The 12,889-nt window shown below is 46.3% G+C and overlaps 1 protein-coding gene across 2 annotated transcripts in view; it reads left to right on the forward strand.

The window, feature by feature from the left end:
• Nucleotides 1-11,703, forward strand: part of plppr3 (phospholipid phosphatase related 3) — a 56,849-nt gene extending 45,146 nt beyond the window's left edge. For both annotated transcript variants that reach the window (XM_033046708.1, XM_033046707.1), the window contains exons 7-8: nucleotides 1,574-1,747; nucleotides 7,877-11,703. In XM_033046708.1, coding sequence (XP_032902599.1) covers nucleotides 1,574-1,747; nucleotides 7,877-9,169 — 1,467 coding nt within the window. In that variant the 3' untranslated portion in view covers nucleotides 9,170-11,703. The remainder of the gene's footprint in view (nucleotides 1-1,573; nucleotides 1,748-7,876) is intronic.
• The last annotated feature ends 1,186 nt before the right edge of the window (nucleotides 11,704-12,889 follow it).

The raw sequence follows: 12,889 nt of genomic DNA on the forward strand, positions 1-12,889 counted from the left end.
CATTCAGACCTTACGGTCTGAACGAAATGTCGTTACCTGCAGCCATACATACAATAATACAATAATAAACAACAGAACAGACAGTAAACACAAATTAACATCCACCACAGTGAGTCCACCAAGCACCTCCTCACTGTGATGGAGGCAAAAATCTTAGGGCTGCTGTCTCTTCCCTCCTCTTCTCCCTCTGCGCTGAGGCGATACCTCACCGGGCGATGGTAAAATCAGTCCCGCGGCTCACCGAGCTCCACGAACGGGCCGGTTCAAACACCGCGGCCCGGGGTGGTCGAAGCTGCCGCCCTCCAGTCCAGCGGACACAGCTGTTGACGACGTCGTCCACTGGCCCGCGGCCGAACCCCGGACTCAGGCCGCTGCCACCAGAACGCCGCCTCAGCCACCGGAGCACCGTTCCAGCCCCGAGCCGGGTCACCCTCACGTGAGCGTCTCAGCCCCGCCTCAGGCCGCCCCCACGGGAGCGCCGTTACCCTCGAGCTGGGCCGCCCCCACGGGAGCACTGTTACCCTCTAGTTGGGCCGCCCCGACGGGAGCGCCGTTACCCTCGAGCCAGGCCGCCCTCACGGGAGCGTCACAGCCCCTCACGGGAGGGTCACAGCCCCTCACGGGAGCGTCACAGCCCCTCACGGGAGCATCACAGCCCCTCACGGGAGCGCTGTTCCAGCCCTGAGCCGGGCCGCCCCCACGGGAGCGAACCCAGGGCGAGTCCTGACAGGCTGCCTCCGGAGCCTCGAGGTCGCCAGCTCCGCCATTAGGCCTCAGCGCAGACGGAGGCAGAGAAGGGGGATACGACAAAAAAGTCGCATTCCCCCGAAGGGAGAGACAGCAAGCCCTGTTTCAACCCCCCCACCCCCCCACCCCCTCCCACACACATAAACACAACCTAAAACCAAAAACTTAGCTAAACAAAACAAAAAAAACAACACAAAAAAGTAAAAACAAACGGACTGCAGGCGAGCTGCAGCCGTTCACCAGCGTCGCCACTTCCTTCAAGATTTGGACATTAAGTGAAAATCTCATAGTCATAGAATGGTAAAGCGTGGAAACGGGCCCTTCGGCCCACATGCCCACACCGGCCCAGCTTGCCCACACCGGCCCAGCTTGCCCACACCGGCCCAGCTTGCCCACACCGGCCCAGCTTGCCCACACCGGCCCAGCTTGCCCACACCGGCCCAGCTTGCCCACACCGGCCCAGCTTGCCCACACCGGCCAACATGTCCCAGCTACACTTGTCCCAGCTGCCTGCATTTGGCCATACCCCTCCAAACCTGTCCTATCTGAACAACCTGTTTCAAAGGATATGATACAGTGCATAAACTATGTTTCCTGGTTGGGAAATTGGGAATTACAAGTCATAATGTTAACCCCAAGACAAAAATCAGGGAACAATTTCTACTACAAAATATGGCCATAATCTGGAATCTCTACCCTGGAAGACTGGATATATTAGAGCTTTGAAGATTGAGAGGTGTGGAGATGTGGGAATTAGAATTGATATATAGATCGGCAATATCTGATTGAATAACAGAGCTTGATATCTCCCATGCTTTTCTTTCAGATGTACTTTAACTCCACAATATCTGACTGTACCAAGCTACTGAAGCCAGTTCTGGTGTTTGCCTTTGCGATTGCTGCTGGAATCTGTGGCCTGACCCAGATCACCCAATACAGAAGCCACTCACTGGACGTATACGTGGGCTTCATCATTGGGGTCGGGATCGCTGCATATCTGGTGAGTAAACATCAGTACTACAGGGAACTAATTACAATGAGAAGAAAGTCCTCCTCACTTTTCCCATTCTAGTAAACAGGCCTCCCACTGTTGGAGATCCAAGGCCCACTGGGAAAAATGAGTTGCTCTAATTCAGTCCTTTTCATTACGACAAATGGCCAAAGTGCTTCCCAGGCAATGGTTCCATGGAAACATGGCATCCATTGAGTGCCCTTGTCAGGGAAAGTAGACACAAAATGATGGAGTAACTCAGCGGGTCAAGCAGCATCTCTAGAGAAAGGGAAGTAGGTGACATTTTGGGCCAAAATCCTTCTTCAGTCCAAGTCAGATTCTTCGGTCAGAGTAAGATAAATGACCAGATAGATAGTTATGTAGTGATGTTTGAGGCATTATGTAGCAATGTTGGGGTGTACTCTCTGATGACTAGGGAAACGGGCAGCGAGTTCTCCCTGGCATCTTTAACTAACAGTGGCATCATTGTTGATAAGGGGTAATGCAGTTGCCTCAAACAGTTCCCAAGCCTTGTTCCTAAACCTTCTGACCATGCAATGGGGTCTTCCTTGGGGAAACAGATCAGCCCCTCATTTTAATGCCTCATCGGAAAGAGGACACCTCCACTGGTCCTACCCTCAAATGTCAGTCTAGATGAAGTGCCAATGTCTAGGAACAAATGCTTGAATCTGATTTTTCGGACCCTGAAAATGTACCACTCACTGTGAGGAGAGAATCTTTCCACAAGGCGTGCCCAGTAAAATGAGAATTGTGAGACAATGCGACTGAATGTGTGACTGACGATCAGGGCTTGGGAGCAATGTGACAATGGATAAGGATGTTGCGTCAAACAATCACTCTAAGAGCCAATATTGTTGCCAGTGGGCCATTTGCAGGCCTGTGGCTTGGTCCTTATTGGGTTAAATGTGTATTGAAATATTGTGATTAAATACAGCCTAGTTCCAGCCTGGGTAATTGACTGTTTATTAATAAGACAGGTGATGATTCTGCAAAATCCATGAGATGCATCGAGTGGGGTTTCTTGAGATAGATTTTCATTAACGGAACAGCGAGCAGTTACAGAAAAAAATTAGCATAATGCTAGCAGGCAAAATCAGAAGCACAACCCCTTCTAAACAATACTCAGTGACAAAACCCTTCCATTTTTGCTCTGCATATGATGTTGTAATAATAATAATAATAATACTAAACTTTATTACGGACTCAAGGTCCAGACAAGGGGCAACATTACATTAAAAATGCATTGCATATTAAATATCATAAATATATATAAAATCATGGTATATCACATAAAAACATCATAATTTATATATTTTTTAAACCCACAATACTTAAGTTAAAAATCCAGATTAAAGATGATCAATGTCCTACAACGAGACAACGATACCAGTGTCTCCACAACTGGGATTCGTAGCGTGTAGTGCTAACCCTTATGTTTGTCAAGGCCACAATAAGCACATTTTTAGAGTCATTTATCCTGCAAATGAATTTATACATGTGGTGTCTTAGGTTAGCTTCTAAAGTACTGACTCCTGCAGCCACAAACATATTACTGGCACTACACCATCTAGGTTGCCTTAGCAGTGTTCTCATGGCATCGTTATATGCCACCTTTAGTCTCTGCATACTTGTCTTTAAATAGTTCGACCACAGGTGCGCAGTGTAGAGGGGTGTGCAGTATTCTCTAAATAGCGACATCTTCACCACATCTGCACACGCACCAAATTTACGCAAGAGGATATTTGCCTGTACATACAGCATGCGTCGTTGCCTATAAATATCCTCATCATCTGTCATTTGTTCAGTAATAATATGCCCTAGATATTTTATCTTATTCCAGACACTAAGATTGTTGTCAGACAATTTAAAAACAGGATATTTTAGGCATTTATCCTCTTTGGTTTGTTGTCATTTTGACATGGTAACTTAACACTTGCACTACATGCATTTTGAAGTCACTTTGGAAATTATGTGTTATTTTATAATGTCTGTTCTTACTTAAATAAGTTCTTTAAAAAAAAAAAAAAAAAAAAAGTCAGAGTCAGCTTGCAGCAAATCGTTTTTACTCTGCCCCAATACCATTACATTATGTTTAAGAAGGAACTGCAGATGCTGGAAAATCGAAGGTAGACAAAAGTGCTGGAGAAACTCAGCGGGTGCAGCAGCATCTATGGAGCGAAGGAAATAGGCAACGTTTCGTCCCGAAACGTTGCCTATTTCCTTCGCTCCATAGATGATGCTGCACCCGCTGAGTTTCTCCAGCACTTTTGTCTACCATTACATTATGCCCACCTTCAAAGGGCCACCTCCAATTGCACCATTGGTCCTGGTCATTATAAACACTACTCTTGATGATAGGTTTATGCCACACGACCTTGCCCACGTTTATTCCACACAGGATCCTTCTATGTAAAGACCAGGGACTTGGGGAAAGATATTTCATACTTGCATAGATAGGTCTTTATATAATTGTGGTTAGATAAAGTGATATTTATCCCTTTGAACAGGAAAGATGTGCAAGCAGGCTTCAGCTGGGTGTAAACTAAGAGGCCTTCTCAAGGAGCGTCCAAAGAAGCTTATATAGGACAAAATGGGTAGGAAAGAACTGCAGATGCTGGTTTAAATCGAAGGTAGACACAAAATACTGTAGTAACTCAGCGGGACAGGCAGCGTCTCTGGAGAGAAGGAATGGGTGAAGTTTCGGGTCTGAAGAAGGGTCTCGAACCGAAACGTCACCCATTCCTTCCATCCAGAGATGCTGCCTGTCCCACTGAGTTACTCCAGCATTTTGTGTCCACCAAATAGATTTAGTACTTGTATAAGGGGAGAGTTTTCTTCATTGAGTTGTTACAAATCCTCCCCAGAAAGACGTGGACAATCGGTTCCTGTGTGAATTCAAATTACCCATACCCTCTTTTAGTTTAATAAAAAGCAATTGCAGAAACTGGTTTGTACCATAGACCTAAAATGCTGGATAACTCAGCAGGTCAAGCAGCATCGCTGGAGAAAATAGATAGGCAATGTTTCCGGTTGGGACCCTTCTTCAGATTCTTTTATCATCCTTGATCCTGTCTATCCTCTTTTAGTTGAATTTAGTTTAGAGATTCAGCGTGGAGACGGGTCCTTCGGCCCACTGAGTCCCCACTAACGAGCGATCACCCGCACACTAGCTCTATACTTCACGCTTGGAATATGGGAGAAAACCGGAGCACCCGGAGAAAACCTACACGATTATGGGAAGAATGTACAAATTCCGTACAGACAGCACCCATAGTTAGAATTGAACCTGGCTCTCTGGTGCTATCAGGCAGCAACTCCACCGCAGCACCGCTGTGTCACCTTGACGTTGCTTTAAAGCTTGCTTTCTTTTCACTCTGTTCGGCGTGGACAGAGTGGCCTGCTGCCATGCTTCACTGGTCTATGTTCGATTTGAAATCTGAAATGTTAGTGCAGAATGTTTGCTGAGTTTGTTGGTGGTTTGTATGTGGAACAACGTGAGCTGATTGGAGATAAATAATGGAATCTTGGGTCAGGTCGAATGCAAGGTGAAATATTGAATAGGAGAGGATTTCGTCCATGTGTTGAACTAACAGGAATAGGATCAGTTGAAACTTGTAGTTGACCCATGTGAGGCCCATGGCCCTCTGCCCCCCAGAACACAAATGCCATAGAGGCATAGCATCATACAGCATGGACACAGGCCCTTCGACCCGCCTTGCCCACGGTGACCAACACGCCCCATCTACACTGGTCCAAGCTACCCACACTTGACCTATATTCCTCTAAACCTATCCTATCTATGTACCTGTCCAAATGCCTCTTATACATTATGATAGCACCTGCCTCAACTACCTTCTCCGACAGCTTATTCCGGCAGAGGGTTGGCAGAGAAATCTGCTGCCTGGCTATTTCCTAATGGCGGGTCTGATGCTTTGCAGGTTAAGGTCCTACCTCCATTCCTGTTCGCTGAAACCCAACTTACAAGGCACAAGTCCAATTACAAACCAGCCCAACAAAGAGCTGCGTCTTCCCAAGGTGCGGCGTGGAGCAAGGTGACAGGCAGTTGGAATGAAATAATTCATGGCTATGTACACGCCTGTCAACTAGCAGTTCCCATGGGAAACACTCCACCACGGTGCTGGCTATGGGCATTAATTATACATCTGGTTGTGACAAGTGATGAACGTTCTCAGATAATTATAGCTGAGCAAATGTTACAACAATACTCTATTTACTGAAGCAAGTCTTTCTCCGTGTTTTAAGATGGGACTAGAGAAAGAATGCGTGGTCTCCTGACAGCTGTAAATATAATAATAACTTGACATCTAAGCCTTTGTTCTCCCACTTCTGTAAACATCAGTGGAGTCATAAAAGTAGCGGGTGTCTTATGAACGAGTGCAGTTCCTTATTGAAAAGGATTCGCGGATCATCATTAGAAGCGCGCACTCTGTGAGACTCTCAGGAAGAATCCTTTGCAGCGATCGTATAGCTGCAGGTTGTTTAGACCGCGAAGGCTATTCTGATATTCCCTTAGATCACGACTGCTCTGTGTCTCAATTCCATTTAACCATCTAGGCTCCACCTCGCTCAACAGATCTCAGCAAAATTAAAACAATTCCAGTCCAGAAAGTGTCGGCCTCCCTGGATGCAGGGGAGAGGATGCCACATTCCTGCCTAGAGTGAAGACTCACAATCTGGTTTCTTATCAAAAATGTCCAGCTGTAACTTTAATATCATGCCTCCTGACTTGCCCACGAGCGGAAATAATATTTTTTTCTGCCTTGTCGAATCCCTTCACCATTTTAAACTCCTTGAAGAACTCATCTCACCTCCCCGGAATTCTGCACTTGAAGGAATATAAGACAAACTTTGCAGAGTAAGCACATCATTTAACGCTTTAATCGACTTGGAAGAATAGTCCCAGGACCTGAATAGAAGGACGCACTGATGGGATGATAAATCAAGGTGGGAACATGTCTAAAAGGAGTAGGTCTAAAAGGAGTAGGTCAGTCAGCCCCTCAAGCCTGTCCCACTGGGCGATATAATCAGTTCCAAGCCTCATCGCCTCTCCTGTGCCTGTTCGCCAGAGCCCTTTATTGCCTGGTCTTCTAAAATATATATCTTCCTCCACTTTAAATAATTCTAAAGATCTGCTTTCACAACCCTCTGGGGTAGAGAATTCCAGAGATTTTCTGCCTTCTGCGAGAATTTTTTATGAGGCACCTCGGTTTTAAATGACCACTCTCAATCTTGTAACAATATCACCTCGTTCTCCCACCAGCAGAAAGTCCTCAACATCTGTCCTGCCGTGCTCCTGCAGGATCTTGTATGTTTCAATAAGATCGCCCCACATTCTTCCAACCTCCAAAGATTATCAATCTAATTCCTTTAGTCGCTGGTAATAGGGATCGTGCTGACTATTGGGGTCAATAAGTTGCTTCAGCGTCAGGCAGTCAGTTGGGAACTTTACGTCAAAGGTTTGAGAAACTAATGCAAAGACCCACCTGTGGGGTCATCCAGTGACATTTGGATGGTGGGGAGGAAGAAGAGACCAGGATGGTTACATTCTGAAAGATTCCAATCATTGCTCCAGGAAAGGATTCCACTGGCTGGCATTAACATTGCGGGCATTAACATTGTGTGTATCTATGCATGAGAAGCATAGATAGGGTAGACAGTCACAACCTTTTACCCAGGATAGAAATGTCCAACACTAGAGGGCATAGCTTTAAGGTGAGAGGGGGAATGTTTAACGTAGATGTGCTGGGGAAGTTTTTTTTACACAGAGTGTGGTGGGAACCTAGAATGCATTGCCAGGGGTGGTGGTGGAGGCAGATACGATAATGGCATTTACGAGGCTATTGGATAGGCACATGGAAGTGCAGGAAGTTGAGAAATATGGATCATGTACAGGCAGATGAGATCAGTTTGACTTGGCATCATGTTCGGCACAAACATTGCGGGCCGAAGGGCCTGTTCCTGTGCTGTACTCTGTTCTATTGCCCAACTTGAAGAAGGATTACTTTTAGATTTTTAAAAAAATATTCAATTGAAATTTGTGTTGTCACTCTCGATCATGAAAGCTGGTAATTGCTCTTCCTTATTTTGCCCTCACAGGGGTTCCATGCGGTGGGTAATTTCAAGGCATCGGAGGACGCCTCTCCCACCAGACCTTCCCCCAAGAGTGGACTCAGGCCCCTGACGCACCTCCGCCACGACTCGGTCTACCAGCAGAGCAAATCCCTCAGCACCGACGAACTGAACCCACAACCCAGGCTCGATGGGTTGGAACAGCAGCTGGCACAACGAGAGAAGAACTCCCTCAACAGCCTGAAGCGGGCGAGCGTTGATGTGGAACTGCTGGCGCCGCGCAGCCCAATGGGGAAGGAGAACATGGTGACCTTCAGCAACACCCTGCCCCGAGTCAACACCCCAAACCTGGACGAGGCTGCCCGTCGCCATATGACCATCCACGTCTCCATGGACGCCTCTCGGTCCAAGCAGCTGATTTCCCAGTGGAAGCAGAAGTCGATCGACGGCATGTCCTTGGACCACGACCCTTCCATCAGTCAGTCGCAGCCTCAGATGAGGACGGCTCTGGAGCTGCGAGGTGCGGGCTTTGACCAGGACGAGCCCGCCCCCTCCTCACTCTACCCCACGGTGCAGGCCAGGAACTCGGAGAGAGGCAGCGGAGCCCGGGTGCTGATCCAGTCCAGGCCCGGACCCTCCCAGCTGGTCCACATCCCGGAGGAGACCCAAGGGAACCCCAGCACCTCCCCCAAGAGTAACTCTGCCCGGGCCAAGTGGATGCTGATGGCGGAGAAGGGAGGAGTGCCCCGCCCCAACAACCAGCCCCGCATCATGCAGGTCATTGCAATGTCCAAGCAACAAGGCATGATCACCGTCACGCCAAAACATTCCGATGGGTCTAGTAGCTCCGATTCCTCGCACTACAAGTCTCCCTCCGAGCGCGACTCCTCCAGCATCGTTACCGTGGATGCTCACGGAGCCCACCCGGTTGTCCACGTTTCATCTGGGAACGGTGGGGGGCCCTGGGAATGGAAGTCCCCTCAGGGCAGCATGGATGTCCACGAGGCTTATGAACTCAATGACCTGAATCGGGACTACAGAGATTACCGATCAGCCCAAAACAATAGCAACTCTCCCAGTTCTTCTGCCAGCGACATTGAACAGGAAGACGTGCGTTTTTGCAGTGTCGCCACCATCAACGTCGCTGGAGCAGAGAGGAGCGAAACCAACTCGGACACGCTGACCATTGGCTCCAGCCGTGACTCGACGCTTAGGAGAAAGCCCAACACCGTGTATCTTGGGGAACGTGAATGCAGCGCCGATGGCGATCAGGATGCTTACTTGAAGAAGCTTCAAGCCAACCGGAGATTCAAAGACTAGACCGGTCTCTTGGATAGGAGTGATAACTCGTGATGCGTTTGGAGCAATAACTTACCACAGTACCAAACCGTTCAGAATTGGTTATCTGTGCTATGCATTTGTTCCCAAGTTGAACCTAACAGGAATTATTGCCATGGAGTTCCTGCTGTCAGACCTTTCCAGATGATGATTCACAGCCCCCTTCAAAACTGGTTTCTTTGCAGTTTGACTTCCCTTGCAAACAAAATAAAACGTCCAAAAGCAAGGTCAACCTTTGGAGATATTGTTTAGAAAGAGTTGCATTTAATAGCACCTTTCATGACCCAAGAACTGGCCCACAGCTCATTAGTTAAGAGGCCTGGATACTATGGGTTGCTTTAACTCGCATGATACTTTGTTCTTATCAAACTTCAGGCTTTTTGAATCTGTCTCCCAGCGTTTAAGATGTGTTTTTAAATTAGCAATGGTTGAGGAAACAAGAAATGAAATGTTGTGTAATGCGTAGATCACCCAATGGTGTAATTTGTTTTATTGTGACTTCCTGATATAATGGTCAACATTCTGTGTCAACCGTGGGACTTTGCAGAATACGTGTGGAGAGAAAGATCTGGTGCGTCTGTGCCAAAATACTGCCAACCTTTACAAAATATGTTTGGTGCGACCTTGCTAATGGTCTAGTTACATAAGGGATACTTTGGTGCTAGAATCTATTGATGACCACTATTATTGATTGTAAATTAGCAAGTAAAGTGACTCCCTTTCCTTGCTCCACAACACCTTAATCTAGAACACAGAACAAAATCAAAATCCTGTTGGTGCTGGAAGTGTCAAATGAATTTGATACTGGTTGTTCCCTCGAAATTCAAGCTGCTTCAGTAGAGAGAAACATAATTCACATTCAAGTAAGCGTCGGTTCAAATCCTGTTGAAAGGTCATTATTGTAACAATTCACTACAGATGTGGCACAACCCTGAGTATTTGCAGCTACCTTCAGTTTATGGAAGAATGATTGTGTTAATCCTCACGAATGATCACTCTGATATAGTTTTTAAAAAATGAAACGGATAAGACAGATCCGCTGGGAACGAATTATTCGGCCTTAATGTAGGACAGGTGTCGTCCAATGTTGAAATGCAAGCAATGTATTGGGATGCAATATGTTAACTATTGGAGTCCATGTTAACACCCACACCAACCGGATGTGGATGACAATTGCTGCCGTCTGTAGTGTTTAGCTCTTTGGCAGGTTAAATATGAACTTTGCACCACGTAATTTAGCAATCCCAGGTGGCAAAACTCATTCCAAGGCCAGTACTGTGATGTTCTCACGTGTTTGATTCAGTCGAACCAATTCTCAGCCACCTGCAAATCTGCCTGGTCCACTGAAGGTGCACCTTGCCACTGCTCGGATCCACCTTTGTGTCCAGCACCATAGACACAAACCAAGAAACTGGAGGCGCCTTTCAGCCAAGTCTGCCAAGTGACACCATTGTGCTCTCTTTTTGCTGCTGGTTGGATGGGGTGGAATGCATGGACTCGGTTATGAGGATGACAGATAAATTGAGGAACCAGCTGTTTATCTCTTCCAATCTGCACAGAATTAAGACGACGCCTCGATTCTTTCAGATTGGCCATTCATTGACGAAATGGCTTCCTGTAAAATTCCTGATCATCAGGACTAGAAACCTACCGAGAGCCATCTTTATGAATGTCACTGGCTTATTCCGAAAGCTACACAGAATGTTTACTTGATATTTACTCTGAAAATATTAGCCTGCTTTATGTTTAGTGATGCTCACATTGCACAGGATGGCTGGTCGGTTTTATGTTCAAGCATTAGTCAGTAAAGCCAGCTCTCCTGAAGTGGAGAGTTGACCCTTAGACCTCTGCTTGGACCTTAGGAAGGGTAGCGTGGCCTCAATGCTATTCATTCTAGGGTACATAGTGGGAGGGATGGGGTGGGGCAGCAGAATGGGGTGGGGGGGGGCGGTGGTTGTTTGGTGTAACTGGGTTTCAATGCTGGGTTAGGACAACAATAAGAGAAATGGGTTTATTCGCCAAGATGGACTATTTGGATAGACAAAGTATTGAGTGTCCATTTGAGTGTCTAATGGGTGTTGTTGGTGGCGAACATAGTACCGGGTGGTGAAGAATGCAAACAAAGGGTTAAATCTAACTCATTGGTGTTGGGAAGCTAAACCCAGGCACACTCCTGGAAACCCACACCTTTTAAATATATGGTTGTGTAAATAGACATTTGCTGACTTATTGGAGGCTGGCTCCAAACACCTCTTCTGGTTGTGGTTGTCTGAATGATTACTGTTTATAGAGTAACTTTGTTATTAACTGTGAGGAATAACGCGCCTGATTTTGTGAAGCTAACTGTTGTGCTATGCCAGTGATATTAATGGTAGCTCCTACTGTTCTGAAGTATTTTGTACCTGGAAGGTGTCACTTGGACAGAAACAAACTTTAAAATTAATTGTGAATTCTATAAATGTCATTTTGAAAAAAAAATTGTGGAGTGGATTAAATAGGATTCTGTTTCTGAAGGACAACACTGTTATTCCTTATTATGTTCCAGTATTTATGAGCTTCCCTTTGCAAGGCATGAATTATCTCCGTAACTCTCCCTGTAACTGCCTCATTGACTCCCTCTGACACACTGCCTAGTTTCTGGTCTCATGCAGTTCAGTCAAATTTCTTGCATTGTGACATTCATACCAGGTTAAAGGCACTATGTATATGCAAGTCACATTGGAATGGCAGATTACACAATAACACGACAACCACTGAAGGAGCTTTGTCGGAAGGCATTGCACAGATATTTCTCCACCTTTACTAAAGCAACATGGCTCGAGGAATGGTGAGAGTGAGGATGGGTTTATTGACTGGAGCTCCTTAACAACAAGATAATTTCATTATATAGAAACATAGGAAATAGGTGCAGGAGTAGGCTGTTCGCCCCTTCGAGCCAGCACCGCCATTCAATGTGATCATGGCTGATCATCCAAAATCAGTACTCCATTCCTGCTTTCTCCCCAAATCCACTGATTCCATTAGCACTAAGAGCTATTTACATTACTTTTCATTTAATATGAAACCTTTCAATTTATTGGGACGACCACATGATATGGTCCATCTTTGTCACAGTGAGCTGGCAGAGTGTTTAATTTATGGGCTGGTAATGCCAAGGCTCACCCCCACAATCCTGAGTCATGAGTTCAACTCCCACCACATCTAAATCCAGTTACCGGTACTTAAATCCAGCTGGTTCACTGGTGACCTTTGGGAAGGGAATTTGCCGTTCAAGTCATCTTGATTGACACAAATATTGTCCTGTACACCAGGGAGAGCTTCCTTGAACAGTCATTCACCTTCTACATCCACCTGACAGCAGCTTCACGTCCTGCTTTCAAAATGGCGGCAGCTCTGTCACAAGACCATAACCATAGTTTAATTCTCTCTTTAATTGTTTACTTCTGAAGAAGGGTCTCAACCGAAATGTCACCCATTCCTTCTCTCCAGAGCTGCTACATGGCCCGCTGAGTTACACCAGCATTTTGTGTCTATCTTAATACTCTCAAAGATTGCTTAAAGCTACTCTTCTCCTGACAATTGGCAACGTGACTGGGCCACCACTCACTTTTCTGGAGACAGTGTGCAAACATTCCAACCCTCTGCAAGAGTGAAACTATTAATGTTGCTGAGATGGACCTAGGTTTGGAGAACTCGTACGAC

The sequence above is a fragment of the Amblyraja radiata genome, chromosome 29, assembly GCF_010909765.2.
Source record: "Amblyraja radiata isolate CabotCenter1 chromosome 29, sAmbRad1.1.pri, whole genome shotgun sequence".
Lineage (NCBI taxonomy): Eukaryota > Metazoa > Chordata > Chondrichthyes > Rajiformes > Rajidae > Amblyraja > Amblyraja radiata.